This window comes from Heterodontus francisci, chromosome 23 (assembly GCF_036365525.1).
Source record: "Heterodontus francisci isolate sHetFra1 chromosome 23, sHetFra1.hap1, whole genome shotgun sequence".
Classification (NCBI taxonomy): domain Eukaryota; kingdom Metazoa; phylum Chordata; class Chondrichthyes; order Heterodontiformes; family Heterodontidae; genus Heterodontus; species Heterodontus francisci.
Window position 1 is genome coordinate 36,854,031 of NC_090393.1, and position 19,291 is coordinate 36,873,321.

The 19,291-nt window shown below is 43.1% G+C and overlaps 1 protein-coding gene across 1 annotated transcript in view; it reads left to right on the forward strand.

Annotated features, from left to right (window-relative positions):
• The window catches only part of sart3 (spliceosome associated factor 3, U4/U6 recycling protein), a 55,567-nt gene that overhangs the window by 12,310 nt on the left and 23,966 nt on the right, over nucleotides 1-19,291 (forward strand). Inside the window, exons 8-11 of the mRNA XM_068055073.1 lie at nucleotides 6,476-6,614; nucleotides 8,113-8,220; nucleotides 10,035-10,112; nucleotides 12,555-12,613. Of these exons, the coding sequence (XP_067911174.1) occupies nucleotides 6,476-6,614; nucleotides 8,113-8,220; nucleotides 10,035-10,112; nucleotides 12,555-12,613 (384 nt within the window). The remainder of the gene's footprint in view (nucleotides 1-6,475; nucleotides 6,615-8,112; nucleotides 8,221-10,034; nucleotides 10,113-12,554; nucleotides 12,614-19,291) is intronic.

Consider the following 19,291-nt stretch of genomic DNA (forward strand, 5'->3'; position numbering starts at 1 on the left):
CATCAGTTTCTCTATTTCTTATACTTGATTATCAGGAAGTTTCAAAGAAATAGAAGAGGGTGCTGATGGTGACTGTTCTCTTGGCTGGTTTTCTCCAACTGCCTTCAAAACAGTTCACGCCCAACACACTGTCCAAAGCGAAGCCAAAAACAATGTCACAAGAGTCAAGCCTCCTGACCCCTATAAACCTTGACCTATCACTTCTGTGTAAACATCTCCCCGAAGTCAGAAAGCCCCTGCTAGGTATTTATTTGAAGACAGGTGACTTCCAGTAAATGTTGCTTTCAAACAAGACCTCTTATTGTCCTTTCAATGACCCCAGTGGGAAAAAAAACATCCATGGAATCCTTTCCAGTTTTCCCAAATAAAACATGTCCATAATTCTAAAATACGTGAGTCTTCTCAAAAATACTGAACAAAAAATATAGGAGCACCATCATAACAGTATGGGGATTTAAACTAAAATTCACAGTGCTCCATGGTCTGCAAAAAAAAAAACTATGGTAACTGCTGTCCCCGATAAACCTCTCTGCTGTTTCAGACCACCACATCTGAGTTTAGTAGGATTGCAGACAAAGCTCCCTCCTTGATTCACTTATTTAGAAAGTATGCAGAGCCTCTGTTCCATTGATCCACCATTAGAGAGAGCCTTCTTGACCTACCATTAGTTGGACAATGTACAAAACCCCTTTCCCAAATCGAGAAGAACATAAGTGTGGCGAAAATCAGGTTAATAGATTGGAGAAAAGCTGATTTTGAGGGGCTGAGAGTAGAACTTGGGAAAATAAAATGGGCAACAATATTGGCAAACAACAGTGGAAAACATTTAAAACCTTGTTCAACGGAGTGCAGGAAAAATATATTCCACTAAAAGGAAAGAACAAACTTAACAATAGTGAGACTCCATGGATGAATAAAGACACAAGGGAACAATTGAGGATTAGGAAAGAAACATACATTAACTACACAGACTGCGCAGGACTGCATGATAAGAGAGAATATGAAGAGGTTAGGAGAGAAGTCAAAAATACATTAGGAAGGCAAAGAGGAACTAAGAAAATAAATTATCAAGGGACATAAAATAAAATAGTAAAATATTTTACAGGCACATCAATAAAAAAGGGAGGCTGGGATGGGAATAGGACCATCAAGGGATAGGCAGGATAATAACTCGGGTTAACGATAGATGGCAAAAATATTAAATAATTATTTCGCTTTGGTATTTACCAGGGCAATAGAGCAGGTAGACATGATAGTGAATGATGAGATGAGTGCAATTAAAATGTGAAAAAAGGATTATTGAATAAACTAATCAAACTCATAAAGAGGATACAACCCTGGTCCGGATTGATTGCATCCACACATTTCAAAAGAATGTAGGGAAGCGATAGCAGAGGCATTACTACACATATTTAATAATTTGTTGGAAACAGGTGTGCCAGAGGACTGATGGATAGCTACAATAATTCCTATATTTAAGAAAGGAGACAGAACATGCCCAGGATATTATAGACCAGTCAGCTTAACATCGGTGGTAGGAAAAATAATGGAATCCCTATTAAAGGAGGGAATAGAAAAACATCTAGAAAAGAAAAATATAATAATGAATCATCAGCATGGGTTTCAAATGGGAAAATGTTGTTTGACTAACCTTATTGAATTTTTTGAGGAATTAACAGGGAGTAGACAGTGGTAATGCAGATTTTAAAAAGGCCTTCGATAAGGTGCCCCATAATAGACTAATGAATAAGATCAGACTATGAGGAGTCAGAGGACAAGTGGCAGAATGCTTTCTGCTTTGAAGCCAGCTAGCAATCCAAAGAGAGGAAGGAAATGGTAATTACTCAGACTGCCAGAAGGTGGGAAGAGGTGTTTCATAAGGATCTGTGCTGGGACCACTGCTGTTCACAATTTACATTAATGGTTTGAACTTAGGAATCAAAAACACAATTTCTAAATTTGCGGATGACACCAAATTGGGGGGGGATAGTCAATACTGATTACAGTATTAACAAATTACCGGAGGACAGTAATAAACTAGCAGAATGGGCAAATAATTGGCAAATGAAGTTTAGTGCTAGGGAGGGTAGGAATAGGAGGATTAGGCAAATGAATGCGTGGCTGAAGAGCTGGTGTAGGCGGGAGGGCTTCAGCTACTTGGATCATTGGGATCTCTTCTGGTGCAGAGGTGACCTGTACAAGAAGGACGGGTTGCATTTAAACTGGAAGGGGACCAATATCCTTGCGGGGAGGTTTGCTAGTACTACTCGGGAGGGTTTAAACTAGTCTTGCAGGGGGGTGGGACCCAAAGTAGTAGTCTCTCAGATGAGATAGTTGAGGCAAATGTAGAGGTTAAAGCAAGCAAGTCCAGTAGGCAGGCAGGGCAGGGGCAGGATAGGGAGCGTGGAAGGTCTGGTAGGCTAAACTGCATTTACTTTAATGCAAGAAGCCTTACAGGTAAGGCAGATGAAGTCAGAACATGGATCGGTACATGGGATTGTGATATTATAGCTATTATGGAAACGTGGTTGAGGGATGGGCAGGACTGGCAGCTCAATGTTCCAGGGTACTGATGCTTCCGGCGTGACAGAGGTGGAGGTAAGAGAGGAGGGGGAGTTGCACTATTGATTAGGGAGGACATCACGGCAGTACTTAGAGAGGATATCCCAGGGGGAATGTCCAGCGAGGCCATATGGATAGAACTTCGAAATAAAAAAGGGGTGATCACTTTGATGGGATTATACTATAGGCCCCCCAGTAGTCAGAGGGAAGTGGAGGAGCATGTATGTAGGGAAATCACAGATAGGTGTAGGAATTATAGGGTTGTAATAGTAGGTGATTTTAACTTCCCTAATATTGACTGGGACTGCCTTAGTGCTAAGGGATCAGATGGGGAAGAATTTGTTAAGTGTGTCCAGGATAGTTTTCTGAAGCAGTATGTGGATGGCCCTACTAGAGAAGGGGCTACACTCGACCTCCTTAGGAAATGAGGATGGGCAGGTGGTTGATGTGTCAGTGGGGGAGCACTTTGGGACCAGTAACCATAACTCTATTCGCTTCAAGATAGTTATGGAAAAGGATAGGACTGGTCCTCAGGTTGAAGTCCTAAATTGGGGGAAGGCTAATTTCGATGGCATCAGACAGGAACTCTCAAAAGTTGAATGGGAGAGGCTGTTTACAGGTAAAGGGACGTCTGGCAAATGGGAGGCTTTTAAAAGTGAGCTAGAAAGAGTTCAGGGCCGGCATGTTCCTGTTAGATGGAAGGGCAAGGCTGGCAAGTTTAGGGAACCTTGGTTGACGAGGGATATTGAGGGTCTGGTCAGGACAAAGAAGGAGGCATATGTCGGGTATAGGCAGCAGGGATCGAGCGAGTCCCTCGGAGTATAGGGGATGTAGGAGTACACTTAAGAAGGAAATTAGGAGGGTGAAAAGGGGCCATGAGATTTCCCTGGCAGATAAGATAAAGGAGAATCCTAAAAGATTCTATAAGTATATTAAGAGTAAAAGGGTAGCTAAGGAGAGAGTAGGTGCCCTTAAGGATCAGTGTGGCAATCTATGTTTGGAGCCACGGGAAATGGGCGAGGTCTTAAATGAATATTTCTCGTCTGTATTTACCTTGGAGAAGGTCATGGAAGCTAGTGAGTTCAAGGGAGGGAACACCGATATCCTGGAGCATATCAACATTGCAGAGGAGGAAGTGTTGGAGGTTTTGAATCGCATTAAGGTGGATAAATCCCCAGGGCCTGACCAGGTGTATCCTAGGATGCTATGGGAAGCAAGGGAGGAGATTGCTGGGGCTCTGGCAGAGATTTTTGTATCATCTTTAGCCACGGATGAGGTACCGGAAGACTGGAGGATAGCTAATGTTGTGCCTTTATTTAAGAAGGGCAGCAGGGATAAGCCAGGGAACTACAGCCAGTGAGCCTTACATCAGTGGTGGGAAAGTTATTGGACGGGATTCTGAGAGACAGGATTTATATGCATCTGGAAAGGCATGGTCTGATTAGGGATAGTCAGCATGGCTTTGTGCATGGGAAATCATGTCTCACGAATTTGATTGAGTTTTTCGAGGAGCTGACCAAGAGGATTGACGAGGGCAGGGCGATGGACGTTGTCTACATGGACTTTAGCAAGGCCTTTGACAAGGTCCTGCATGGTAGGCTGGTCCAGAAGGTTCGAACACATAGGATCCAGGGTGAGCTAGCAAATTGGATACAAAATTGGCTTGGTGATAGGAGGCACAGGGTGGTAGTGGAGGTTTGTTTTTCAGATTGGTGGCCGGTGACCAGTGGTGTGCTGCAGGGATCGGTGCTGGGCCCTCTGTTGTTTGTCATATATGTTAATGACTTGGATGTGAATGTAAGGGGCATGATTAGTAAGTTTGCAGATGACACCAAAATTGGTGGTATAGTGGGCAGTGAAGAAGGTTGTCTAAGGTTACAACAGGATATAGATCAACTGGGAAAGTGGGCAAGGGAGTGGCAAATGGAATTTAACACAGACAAGTGTGAAGTGATGCATATTGGGAAGTTAAACCAGGGCAGGACATATACAGTGAATGGCAGGGCCCTGGGGAGTGTTGTTGAGCAGAGAGACCTTGGGGTGCAAGTACATAGTTCCCTGAAAGTGGCAACACAGGTAGACAGGGTGGTGAAGAAGGCATATGGCATGCTTGCCTTCATCGGCCGAGGCATTGAGTACAAGAGTTGGAACGTCATGTTACAGTTGTACATAACGTTGGTTAGGCCGCACTTGGAGTACTGTGTGCAGTTCTGGTCGCCGCACTACAGGAAAGATGTGATTAAGCTAGAGAGGGTGCAGAAAAGATTCACAAGGATGTTGCCTGGTTTGGAGGGCTTGAGTTATAAAGAGAGATTGGATAGGCTGGGTCTGTTTTCCCTGGAGCGAAGGAGGCTGAGAGGGGACATGATAGAGGTATATAAAATTATGAGAGGCATAGATAGGGTAGATAGCCAGAGTCTGTTTCCCATGGTCGGGGTGACTAAAACTAGAGGGCATAAATTTAAGGTGAGAGGGAGGATGTTTAAAGGGATCAAAGGGTTAAATATTTTCACACAAAGAATAGTGGGTATCTGGAATGAGCTGCCTGAGGAGGTGGGGGAGGTGGGAACAGTAGCGACATTTAGGAGGCATCTGGACAGGTACTTGAATGAGCAAGGCATAGGGGGATATGAAATTAATGTAGGCAGATGGGATTAGTATAGATAGGCATTATGGTCGGCATGGACGCGGTGGGCCGAAGGGCCCGTTTCTATGCTGTATGACTCTAACACAGAAATGTGAGGTAGTACATTTTGGTAGGAAGAATAGGGAGGTCGCTAATTACTTAAGGTACGAGTCTAGATGTGGTAGAGAATCAGAGGGATCTCAGAGTATAAATACACCAATCATTAAAGTTGCACCACAGGTTTAAAAAAACAATCAAGCGCTAGGCTTTATTTCTAAAGGAATAGAATTAAAAAGTAGGGAAGTTATGCTAACTTGTATTGAACCTTGGTTAGTTCACGCTTTGAATACTGCATGCAGTGCTGGTCACCATATTATAAAAAGGACATAGAGGCACTGGAGAGGTTGCAGAGAAGATTTACAAGGATGTTACCAGAAATGCATGGGTATACATATCAGGAAAGGATGAACAGGCTGGGTTTCATTTCTCTTGAAAATAGAAGGCTGAGGGGTAACCTAAGAGGTCTGTTTAAAATTATGAAAGGTTTTGATAGAGTGGATACAGAGAGAGTGTTTCCACTTGTGAGGAAGAGCATAATTAGAGGCCATCAATATAAGATAGTCACCAAGAAATCTGAAAGGGAATTCAGAAGAAACTTCTTTACCGAAACTGTGGTGAGAACGTGGAACTCGATGCCACAGGGAGTGGATGAAGCGAATTGTATAGATGCATTTAAGGGGAAGCTGGAAGAGCATATGAGGGAGATGGGAATAGAAGGTTATGATGATAGATTTAGATGAGGAAAGACGGGAGGAGGCTTGAGTGGAGCAGAAATGCTGGCATGGACTGGTTGGGCTGAATGGCCTGTTTCTATGCAGTATATTGTATGTAATTTAGATGGATATTATCAGAACCCCTGTTAACTGGTCTAATTTTAAATAGGTAATATGCAGAGCTCCCCTTTTCCTTATTCAGTTTTGGTTGAATGAGATACAGAACTCCCCGCTTCCTTGATCCACCTTTAGTTGGACAGAGTAAAGTTTCCGTAAGGTCCATTTTCTCTGGTGTTCTGATTCTGGAAGCATTGTTTCTTCAGTTGTTGCAGACTGAATGAGGTGGATTGAGTTCATGATGGTGTAACAGTGCATAGTATGTTGTTAGGGAAAAGTTCTGGAATGGATTGCCTTGTTCCATACTTTATGATGTCCACTTTTCTTCTCTATCTCTTACTCAGACATGGCTATTGATTTGATTCCAATCTGCATATCAATATGTTTGCCATTCCAGGACAAGCAGCTGAAGATCAAAGATCTGGTTTTGTCTGCACATGAGCGAGGTGTTCGCAATTGCCCTTGGATAGTTGGGTTATGGAAAAGATATCTTCTGGCACTGGAGCGACACAGAGTCGATCACAAGGTTATAACAGGTAACTTTGTACAAAGAACAGCCCATTGCATTACAAAAGCTGTAACTTAGTTTGGTACGTTAAAAAATATTGAAACCATAATGTGACGTCGTTAGAAAGAGAGAGTACAATTTCTTTTCCCTTTTCCATTCAACCAAAGTGAGTGAGAAGGACAAGAAGGTTTGCCACTGCTTACACTGCTTAGCTATCTGTGGGAAGTTCTTCCTTTCCGTCCTGATTCTGGTGCTGCGTTTAATAATTATACTTTTATTCAGGTGTAATTAATCCATGCAAAAACAAAATAATATGGATGCTGGAATTCTGAAATAAAAGCTGAAAATCTGTAACTACTCAGTAGCTCAGGTAGCATCAGTGGAAAGAGAAACAAAATTTCAGTGAATGATCTTTCATTAAAACTGGAGACATAACAGGTTTTAAGGAAGTAAAGAGGCAGGGAAAGAGGGGAGGAAAAAACAAAAAGGAAGGTCTGTGATCGGGTGGAAGGCAGGAAATTAAATGACAAAAGAGATGATGATGCTAGGCAAAAGGGGATGGTAATGGGACAAGTAGAGGAACAAAAGATGGGCCTAGAGGAGGTATAAATGGGTATTGCAGAATCAAGAGTCTGGAAGGCTGTAAAGTGTCTAGTTGAAAGATAAGGCCCTTAAACTTTTGTTAAACTATATCAGAACAATGTAGGGGGCCGAAGTCGGAGTGGGGCAGAGAATTAAAGTGACAGTGACCAGAAGCTCGGGGTCATTCTTGTGGACTGAACAGAGGTGTTCTCCAAGGTGACCACCCAATCTGCCGTTCGTTTCCCAAGTAGAGAGGAGACTGCAATGTGAGCATTGAATACAGTATATTGAATTGAAAGAAATTCAAGTAAGTTTTTGATTCATCTGAAAGAAGTGTTTGGGGCCTTGGATAGGGGGAGGGGAGGAGGTAAAAGGGCAAATGTTACTTCTCCTGTGCTTGCATGAAAAAGTGCCATGGAAAGAGGAGCGGATTTCAGTGGTGATTGAAGACTGCACCAGCTTGCGGAGGAAACGTTTCCTGCGGAATGCTGAAAGGGGAGGGAAGATGCGTTGGCATCCCGCTGGACGTGGCAGAAGTAGCAGAGGATGATCTGTTGCTTGTGGAGGCTGGTGGGGTGGTAGGTGAGGGCATGGTCGATGGCCTTGTACACCACAGTGAAGGGGAATCCTGGGTTGAGGGTAAAGGAAGACATATCTGGTATGAAAGGTTGCATCATCATAACAGATGAGGCAGAGAAACTGCGAGAGTGAAATAGAACCTTTACAGGAAGTAGGATGAGAGGAAGTGTAGCCAAGGTAACAATGGGAGTTGGTGGGTTTATAGAATAAATTTATAACTAATTCATGCACACTCTGAAGGTGAGATCAGTGCTTATAAAGTTTTAGGTCATTGAGTTTCACAGTTCTATAACATTCTACTGCTGTTCTTATGTCTGTAGGGCATAATTTCAATGAATTTACCTGTGTTTTATTGTAATTGGTAGATACTTTTGAAAAAGCATTGAATGCTGGGTTCATCCAGGCTACAGATTACGTGGAGCTTTGGCAGGCGTTTCTCGACTACCTGAGACGGAGAGTCAATTTCAGCCAAGGTACAACATAAAAGTGGCTGTCTACTTCTTTATCCTTATCTCATTGACAATGTTATCAAACGCTGATAAAGTGTTAATATGCTAAAGGCAATAAAATGTTACTGAGAATGCTAACTTTCCTTGGAATTAATACCTGATTTAAGGCAAGTTCTCTTTTTCATTGAGACAGGAGAGTGTGGCAGTCCTATGGGATTGCCAAATCCAGATGCAGGTTAAAGGTACCAAGAATAAAAAGTTGTACAATAAAAGACAGTTCGTACCAGAATATGGCAGAGGAGGTACAGAGGCTTGGGAGGGCGATGTATGCTGAGGATCTTTCGGAGAAGTGGGAGATGTTAGAGACTGAGATATTGTAGTGTGGAGCTAGGGGATAAGTTGAGATGAAATACATGGTGGTGAGGGAGAGGGGAATTCCAGGGAAGCAGAAAGAGTAGCTGTCAGTGAAGCAATGGGGTGCGGTGGGGATAGAGTTGGATGATGTGAACTTGAAAGTAAGCAGCCTTGGTAACGGCTTGGCTGACAGCTGTGGGACAGACAGGACTCTGAGGTTGTGCACAGTCTGGTTCAACATGAGGGAACATCCACAGAGTTGGTGCGAAGGGACCAGAGTTTTAGGCAGGGTCAAAAACAAGGCATCTGGTCTGCCTCTGGAGGCACTTTTGGCTCTGTCATGACCTAATGTCAGACGAGCAGCTGGGGAGCACAAAGACAGTTGTGGATTGAGGGAAGAGGTGTAGTGCTAAAACAGGGTGTCATTAGCATACTTATGAACACTCAAATCAGGACTGTGGATGATACTTAAAAGGCAGATGAAGAAATAAGAGATCAAGATGGAACTTCGGGGTCTCTGGAGAAAATGGCGCAGAGGTGGGAAAGTGAAAGAGAAAGTATTTTTGAAGATTAATTGTCTTGGGCAGGTAGCAGTGAAAGCAAGTAAATGCAATCATGTGGAGCTGGAACATAGAGGAATGATGGTGGAGGAGAATGGTGCGACAAGTCAGGTTGAATATTTTGGAGAGATTGAGCATGGCAGGGAGGGACAGACCATGGTCTTCGTCACAGAGGATATCATTAATGACTTCAAGTACAATCTTGGTACTGTGAGCTGGGCAGAAATTGAATTGAAGGGAATTGAACAGGGAGTTATTGGAAAGGTGGGTGTGGAATTGGGTAGCAACAATACATTTAAGGATCCAAGAGAGGAAACATCGGGAGAGCAAATGGATAAGGGTGGGGATTTTTTTTGAGGAGGGAGTGCTGAGTGCATATTTGAAAGTGAAACACAGTGTCTGAGCAAGGAGAGCCATTTATGACATTGGTAAAAAGAACCAATAATGAGGTCCAAATGGCAGTTCGCAACATTTAGAACTGGACCTGCTTTAGAGCCTCTCGGGTGCAAACAGTGATATGACCCCCACCAGCAAAATGCCACAGCTATTAGTACCATTCCATATTCACGAGGGAGGAGGGTCTTCTTTGTAGCAAATGAAGGGCACAGTGCTTGGCTTTCCATCTACCTGCTGTTGAATAACAGTGTACTGTTTTCACAGCAGCAGTAGGAGGATTTGAGTCACTGAGCATTAACATTTGAACAATGAAACCCACCTTCATCCATGGAGGCAGAATTGAATGGCTGGACACATGGAGGTTATCATTACCTTCAGTCCTGAGACCAAGCCCATAACTTTGTTAATAAAAAGTTGACCATGATGTTGTCCTCTCCTCCCTCCCCCACACTTGTCACAAGGTCTCCCTCTTTCTTTCCCAATAGAAGTTTGCTTTCTTGTTAATTCTTTGTCATTTTGTTTGAATAGATTCCAGTAAAGAGCTGGAGGAGCTCAGATCAGCTTTCAGTCGTGGTGTGGACTACCTGAAACAGGATATAGAGCAACGTATGTTTGCACTTTTGTGTTTTAAAAATAAATTGCTGCTAAGTATGCTGTAGTCACGTATTACAGTAATTGACTATTCTGGCCAGTAGTTAGTCATGAGCAGATCTGATTTCTGCCATTTTCTGATTTGCCTGGTATTTTTTTTAGAACATAAGGAGAGGCAGAGGAAATGGTCATTCAATCATTGAAGTTCATCTCTGTCCAGTATATTAATCAATGCTTTGTCGCTTCCAGCTATATTTTGAAAAGTCCTGTTATTTATTCTACTGAGCTATCAAACAAATTAGAGATTGATCATATTTGTCAGCCAGGATATTCCTTTTCTAAATCTATGCTGACTCTTTCTTATTCAGTTATTGCTATACATGTAGTCTTCCAGCTAGACTATAGAGTAGATTTAATTATTTTACTTGTACAGATGCTGAGTTAATGGATCTGTAGTTGTCTATTTTGTTAATTTTCTAAACAGAGTACCATTTTTCCATGCTTCCAGTTTTGCAGAATCTCAACAGTGCCAGTGAATTAATTATTGAGCACTGGTGAAGTTCTACAGGGCTGGAATTAGATAAACACTTGGAATAAATGCATAGGTAAATAGAATAGCTACCTCCAATGGTTAAGCTACAGTGGGGACAGTTAATCGAATTACCACCTCTTGCACTGAAATAGTTTGAAATGATGGCTAGTGCCCCACAGATTCCTCCTGTCATGCTAGGCCCCCACCTGCCAAGAATGAGGCACATCAATTTGGACATGAACAAATTTGTTAAATGATCAGCCATGGCTGGAAAAAAAACATTTACATGTTAACAGACATTGAAGGTGGGGGAGTTCTCATTCCAGGTTGACTGCTAAGGTGGCCGAATACACAAACGGACATGGTCAAACCAGCTAGTCACATGACTAACCTGGGCAACCTGAGTTTTGTTTTGAATTTGCACAAACAGTTTGGGCAAAAAGCAGAATGCTCCTGGACTGAGAAGATCTCTGCTGGCTGGCTCACCACAGCCTTTCCTGTCTGCCTGCTCCCATCTCTTCCTCACAAGCCTCTGAAACCACTGAAGACGCATGAACCCCAAGAGAGAAAAGTCTCCTACAGTGAATAAGGTTTAAGAAGAATAGTCGGCCCAACAAAAAGCAAGATCTACCTTCAATGAAGGACTCTACAGTGAGCTCGAAGAACCATAACAAAAGCTCTTCAGATATTACCTCAAACTTTTCTACTTTATTTTTCTTCTCTTTTCTGTCTCTATTTGCATGTGCATATCGCGTGGGCACAGCGTGTATCCGTAGGCGTTAACCGAATTAGAGTTTGTTTAATAAATTTCAACTTTTCTTTAAACCTAAGAAAGCCTGTATGTGCTGGTTTCTTTGCCTTATAATTGGAGAGCGGTGAACAAGGATTCACCAAAGGGGAGCTAAAAACATGGTGTGTTTAAAATTAAACCCTGTTACAGTAAGACCGGGTGAAGGCTGAAAGGGAACCCTAGACCTCTTTCTCATTTGGTCGTAACACACTCTACTGTCCTTCAGAACCCTACAATTTGTACCTTTGACCTAGAGCATTTCTTTTGGTCTCGAGTTCCTTTATCAGCTGCTTCTTCCACGCTGACTTTAAAACTCTCCAGGGTACGGAGGTTGGATAGCAAGTTAGTAGTATGAGTATTATGACCTTTTGAATATTACTAGAAAATATTCTTTTAATGTTTCATCGATTTTGACTTCACTAATATTTTTGTTTTTTACAAACCTGTTTATCTGCTCCTTTACTATGTTACTGGAAAAACATTTTAATATTGCGAGCTAAGGATCCCTAACTCTAAGAGAGTCCATTAATTCTATGTTATTGACATTATCATTGCATGAAAAGTACTAGAGTATTTAACACATCGGCTGCCAACCCTGTACCACATTCAATAGCTTTTATTCTGTTTCCTCACTTTAGAGGAAAATGTTTGCAGCTATTCTAGGTGGGCTTGGGAGAGAGTTGGCCACTTTTGGCAGTTCAGCTAATGAGCACAGGGAGGAAATGACATAGTTAAATGTTAATGGCCCTTTGTAGAATGTTTATCAAGCACTGCAGCAGAAGGTCTTTGCTTAGTATATGGTGTTCTGTTTCAATCGCAGTAAACAATATTTATTATGCACACCTCGCATATCAGCAGTTTACAATTGTTAATTCCCTCACATTCAGTTGTCGATTTTCATCCCTTGCATAGTTCAGGAAAGATATTTGACTGGTTGCTACCTGTATCTAGTCTAACAATCCCACTCAGGACAATGCTGGCTGGGTTCCTAATTCCATCCAGTATTTCTCCTTGATTTAGGACTTAATTTGACTTGTTCACTAGAGAAATTGTTTTACATTTTTTTATGTGGTGTTTTTAAATTGTGGCTGATTTAAAAAAAAAAAAATTGAAGTAATTTCTGGCTTTCTTTCAGGATTCAGTGAGAGTGGGGACCCCTCATGTACAATTTTACAGAATTGGGCGAGGATCGAGGTAAGACTGCACATGAAACCAGGAAGCTTTTGAGAAAACATTTCGAATGGTAGTGAGCAATAAGAAAGCCAGTGAAACAACCCTAAAACATGTAATCCCAAATATAAAGAGGACATGCAAAGCAGAATCTCTGTTTGGTTCATTTGTGTCTATTTGAAAGGGAATGTCACAGTAGTATATTGAGGTATGTGTAGTACCTTTTGGAATGGTAGCTCTTTCTTCAAAAAGATGATTAAATAATTTCTGGATTCATTTGGTTGGGGCTTTAAGTTTGTCGCTATCTGTTTCGTCTTCTGGATGCTTTTGAGGGAATGGGGAAATCTATCTGGTATCAGTAAATTCTGTGTTATGGGCAGCAATGCATGTTTCAGATAAATTCCCAGCAAAATCTTATCATTTGACCATTCATTCTATGTGCTTTAATGACCATCCCAGGCAACTTAATCTCTGTCAGTTACCTGTTGTGTGAACTACTTGTCTGGACTCCCTATTTATTCCTAATATCCTTACTTTCAAAATGTTAATTTTTAAGCCCCTTCTGAGTGATTTCGTGTGGGTAAATTTTGTCATTTTATAAATCTGAAAAATTCTCCTAAGTTGCAGTCTCTTTCCCATTGAGTAGATGATTTCTGTGAGGCGACATATTATTGAGGTCAGGGTAGAGACAACTTCCCATGTTTAACCAGCCCATAATATTAAAACATTGTTTGCATGTACACAGAGTCTGGGACTCAGGTCGGGGGTGGTGGTGGGGCAGTGAAGGAAAATTGCACTCTGGTTTATGCAGCCCTTTTATCTGTATTGCCCTGTAAAGGATACTTCTCATCAGAAATTATCTTCCACAGTGCGCATGAAGGATCTGCTCCTATGCTGAGTTTTTGCATACTTTCTGTTTTTGCCCCTCTTTCAGTTGGGCTGCTTGTGCTAGGAGGAATCTTGCTTCCACAAGATCATAATGGCTTTCTAATTTGCTCGACCAGGCCGTCCATATGCATTCCTCACATCTCTGGAATTTCAATAGCTTGCTCTTATTCTGTTCTGAGCGACAAAGTTGACTCGTGTAGAGACATATGTGCAAGTTGTTGTTGGAGCGCAGCCATGCTTAACTCGGGTTTGAATGTACATGAACAGACAGGAATTAGACTTTGATGTCCATATCTGGTTGTTTTCTATAACTTCACATGGTCATCTTTGTTCAAATAATTTGCAGTTGTTTGCATGTAATGGACTTATGTTCCATGTTCTACAATAGCTGAGACTTGCAGCTGGAGCACACATGTAAAGCAGTTCCTTCCCCAGGAGCACACAGCGCAAACATGTTGGGTCCTTTCTGACCTTGTTTAGATACTTTGGCTTCTGTATCGCTGTTCCTTCACTGTTGCCGGATCAAAATCCTGGAATCACAGAATTGTTACAGTGCAGGAGGCGGCCATTTGGTTCATTGTGTCTGCACTGGCTCTCCTAATAAGCATTTCACCTAGTGCCACTCCCCTGCCTTCTCCCGGTAACCCTGCACATTCTTGCTTTTCGTATAGCAGTCTAATTCCTTTATGAATGCTTCAATTGAACCTGCCTCCACCACACACTCAGGCAGTGCTTTCCAGACCTTAACCATTCGCTGTGTGATAAAGATTTTCCTCATGTGACTTTTACTGCTTTTACCAATTACTTTAAATCTGTGCCCTCTCATTCTCGATCCTTTCACAAATGGGAACAGTTTCTCCCTATCTACTCTATCCATACACCTCATGATTTTGCATATCTCTATCAAATCTCCTCTTAGCCTTCTCCTCCAAGGAAAACAGCCCCAACTCCTCCAATCTGTCTTCATAACTGAAGTTCCTCATCCCTGGAATCATGCTCGTGAATCTTTTCTGCACCCTCTCTAATATCTTCACACCCTTCCTAAAGCGCGGCATCCAGAACTGGACACAGTCCTCCAGCTGAGGTCGAACTAGTGTCTTCTACAAGTTCAACATAACCTCCTTGCTCTTGTCCTCTATGCCCCTATTAATAAAGCCCAGGATACTGTATGCTTTATTAACCTCTCTCTCAACCTGCCCTGCCACCTTCAATGACTTATGCACGTATACACCCAGGTCCCTCTGCTCCAGCATCCCTTTTAGAATTGTATTCTTTATTCTACATTGTCTCTCCATGTTCTTCCTACCAAACTGTATGACTTCACATTTCTCTGCATTGAATTTCATCTGCCACCTGTCCGCCCATTCCACCAACTTGTCTATGTCCTTTAGAAGGTCTACACTATCCTCCTCGCAGTTCACAATGCTTCCAAGTTTTGTAGCATCTTCAAACTTTGAAATTGTGCCCTGCATACCAAAGTCTAGGTCATTAATATATATCAGGAAAAGCAAGGGTCCCAACACTGACCCCTGGGGAACTCCATTACAAACTTTCCTCCAGCCCAAAAAACATTCATTAACCACTACTCTCCCTGACAGCACCGTGGAAGTACCCACATCAGATGGACTGCAGCTGTTCAAGAAGCCGGCTCACCACCACTTTCTCTAGGGCAATTAGGGATGGGCAACAAATGCTGGCCTTGCCAGTGACGCCCACATCCCATGAAGAAATAAAAAATATATATTTAGACTGTATTTTATATATCATATTTATAGATATATATATCAACTCCCCAAAGGGAAATTAATAAATACAGTCTATGATAAACCATGATATTATAGTGAACCTTTACCTTTATGTTCTGATCTGATCGCCATTACAGAGACATGGCTGTGGGATGACATAGATTGGGACCTGGATATTGAAGGATACATGGCATTTAGGAAGGACAGAAAGCTAGAATAGGTGGAGGGGTAGCTCTGTTTATTAATGATGGCAATAGAGAGGGGTGACCTAAGTTCAGGAGACCAGGATATAGAAGCGAAGTAAACACTAAAATAAAAGCAAAATACTGCGGATGCTGGAAATCTGAAACAAAAACAAGAAATGCTGGAATCACTCAGCAGGTCTGGCAGCATCTGTGGAAAGAGAAGCAGAGTTAACGTTTCGGGTCAGCGACCCTTCTTCGGAGGTTTGGGTAGAGATGAGAAATGATAAAGGCAAGAAGTCACTTGTGGGAGTGGTGTACAGGCCACCTAACATTAACCACACTGTAGGACGGGGTATAAAGGAAGAAATAATGGCAGCTTGTCAGAAAGGTACAGCGATAATTATGTGGAATTTTAACCTACATATAGACTGGAAAAATCAGATGGGAAGAGGTAGCCTAGATGAGGAGTACATAGAATGTTTTCAGGATAATTTCTTGGAACAATACGTTCTGGAGCCAACCAGAGAGCAGGCTATACTAGACCTGGTATTGTGCAACGAGATAGGATTAATTAATGACCTCATAGTTAAGGTGCCCCTAGGTAGCATCGATCATAATATGATTGAATTTTACATTCAGTTTGAGGGAGAAGAGTGGGTCTAAGACTAGTATTTTAAACTTAAATAAGGGCAATTATGAGGGCATGACAGCAGAGCTAGCTAAAGCGAACTGGAAAATTAGGTTAAGGGATAGGTCAATAGAGATGCAGTGGCAGACATTTAAGGGGATATTTTGCAATACACAAAAGATACATTTCAACGGGAAAGAAAAATTCCAAGGGTGGGACCTGTCATCCGTGATTAACTAAAACAGTTAAAGATAGTATCAAACTTTAAGAAAAAGCCTATATTTGCACAAAGATGGTAGGCAGGTCAGAAGATTGGACAGAATATAAAAAACAGCAAAGAATGACTAAAAGATTGATAAGGAAGGTAACATTAGAGTGTGAGAGAAAACCAGCTGGAAATATAAAGACAGATGGTAAGAATTTAAATAGATATTTAAAAAAGAAAAAAGTTAAAGTGAGTGTTGGTCCTACAGAAAGTGAGTCTGGGGAATTAATAATGGATAGTAAAGAGATGGCAGATGAATTGAACAGATATTTTGCATCGGTCGTCACCACTGAGGCTACAAGTAACATCCCAGTATTAGCTGTAAGTCAGGAAATGGAAGGGAGGGAGGAACTCAAGAAAACTACAATCACCAGAGAAGTGGTACTGAACAAATTGTTGGAGCTGTGGTCTGAGAAGTCCCTGGGTCCTGATGGACTTCATACTAGGGTTTTAAAAGAAGTGGCTAGTGAGATCGTTCCGAGCCATTTGAGGGTGGCTCTATCATGCTGAGCAAAGAGTTTCTGATGGCGAAGCCCACTCCATGCTGTCTTGGTTCTTCAGGATCCCTACCCTGCCAGAAGAAGGTGTAGTCTTGCTCTCTTGGAGATCCGCTCGCAGGGAGGCGTGTCTCCTGAAGTGCTGCAATGTCTACATTGAGTCTACTGAGCTCGTTGTTAATGATGGCGGTCTTCCGAGAATCGTTGATTTGTGTAAGGTCTTCCGACAGGCCAGGACACATAGTTCTGATGTTCCAGCTTGCAAAACGAAGGGCTGGTACCTTCTTTCCTTTTTTGGTCGTGCCGTTTGGTGTGGTGTTGCAGTCCACTTGTCAAGCAATGACCCTGAGCTCCAAGCACCCATTGAAGCAGGTGGACTGTGGCGGGACAGAACCTTACTGACCGGGGGCTGCCCGATTTGAGGCGGGCGCTGGCTGTCCAGTGAGATGCGATGACCTCTCCCACCGACAAAGGCAACCCGTAGCGCCCAATCTCTACGCCAATTGAGCTGGACTTATAACCCACAACTGCTGTCCATCCAACTGTTCACCGCCTCTGGTCTGGTACACCTACTCAGCATCTATGCTCCAACACTCTGCTCCCAACCTGAAGCTAAAGACCAGTTCTACGAGGAACTCCATAAGATCATTAGTAAGTAGCATCCCCAACACCGAACACCTGTTCCTGCTGGGGGACTTTAATGCCAGGGTTGGGGCCGACCATGACTCATGGCCCTCCTGCCTTGGGCGCTATGGCACTGGTAGGATGAATGAGAATGGTCAGAGATTGCTTGAGTTATGTACCTATCATAACCTCTGCATCACCAACTCATTCTTTCACACTAAATCCTGTCACCAGGTTTCTTGGAGGCACCCAAGATCACGTTGTTGGCACCAGCTGGACCTCATCGTCACAAGGCGAGCCTCTCTAAACAGCGTTCAAATCACACGCAGCTTCCACAGCGGACTGCGACACTGACCACTCCCTGGTGTGCAGCAAGGTTAGCCTCAAACCAAAGAAGCTGCATCACTCCAAGCAGAAGGGCCGCCCGCGCATCAACACTAGCAGAATTTCTCATCCACAGCTGTTAGGTAAGTTTCTAAATTCACTCGAAAAGGCCCTTCAAACTCCCACAGGGACCAAGTGGACCCACATCAGAGACGCCATCTATGACTCAGCAATGACCACCTATGGCAAACGTGTGAAGTGGAATGCAGACTGGTTTCAATCTCACATCGAAGAGCTGGAACCTGTCAAAACCGCTAAGCGCATTGCACTGCTGAACTACAAGAAAGCCCCCAGCGAGTTAACTTCCGTAGCACTTAAAGCAGCCAGAAGCACTGCACAAAAAACAGCCAGGCGCTGCGCAAATGATTACTGGCAACACCTATGCAGTCATATTCAGCTGGCCTCTGACACCGGAAATATCAGAGGAATGTATGATGGCATTAAGAGGGCTTTTGGGCCAACCATCATGAGGATTGCCCCCCTCAAATCTAAATCAGGGGACACAATCACTGACCAACGCAAGCAAATGGACCGGTGGGTGGAACACTACCTAGAACTGTACTCCAGGGAAAATGATGTCACTGAGACCGCCCTCAATGCAGCCCAGTCTCTGCCAGTCATGGATGAGCTGGACGTACAGCCAACAAAATCGGAACTCAGTGATGCCATTGATTCTCTAGCCAGCGGAAAAGCCCCTGGGAAGGACAGCATTACCCCTGAAATCATCAAGAGTGCCAAGCCTGCTATACTTTCAGCACTGTACGAACTGCTTTGCCTCTGCTGGGACGAGGGAGCAGTACCACAGGACATGCGCGATGCCAATATCATCACCTTCTATAAGAACAAGGGTGAGCGTGGTGACTGCAACAACTACTGTGGAATCTCCCTGCTCAGCATAGTGGGGAAAGTCTTCGCTCGAGTCGCTTTAAACAGGCTCCAGAAGCTGGCTGAGCATGTCTGCCCTGAGGCACAGTGTGGCTTTCAAGCAGAGAGATCACCATTGACATGCTGTTCTCCCTTTGCCAGCTACAGGAGAAATGCCACGAACAACAGATGCCCCTCTACGTTGTTTTCATTGATCTCACCAAAGCCTTTGACCTTGTCAGCAGTCGTGGTCTCTTCAGACTACTAGAAAAGATTGGATGCCCACCAAAGCTACTAAGTATCATTACCTCATTCCATGACAATATGAAAGGCACAATTCAGCATAGCAGCGCCTCATCAGACCCCTTTCCTATCCTGAGTGGCGTGAAACAGGGCTGTGTTCTCGCACCTACACTGTTTGGGATCTTCTTCTCCCTGCTGCTCTCACATGCGTTCAAGTCTTCAGAAGAAGGAATTTTCCTCCACACAAGATCAGGTGGCAGGTTGTTCAACCTTGCCTGTCTAAGAGCGAAGACCAAAGTATGGTAAGTCCTCATCAGGGAACTCCTCTTTGCTGACGATGCTGCATTAACATCTCACACTGAAGAGTGTCTGCAGAGAC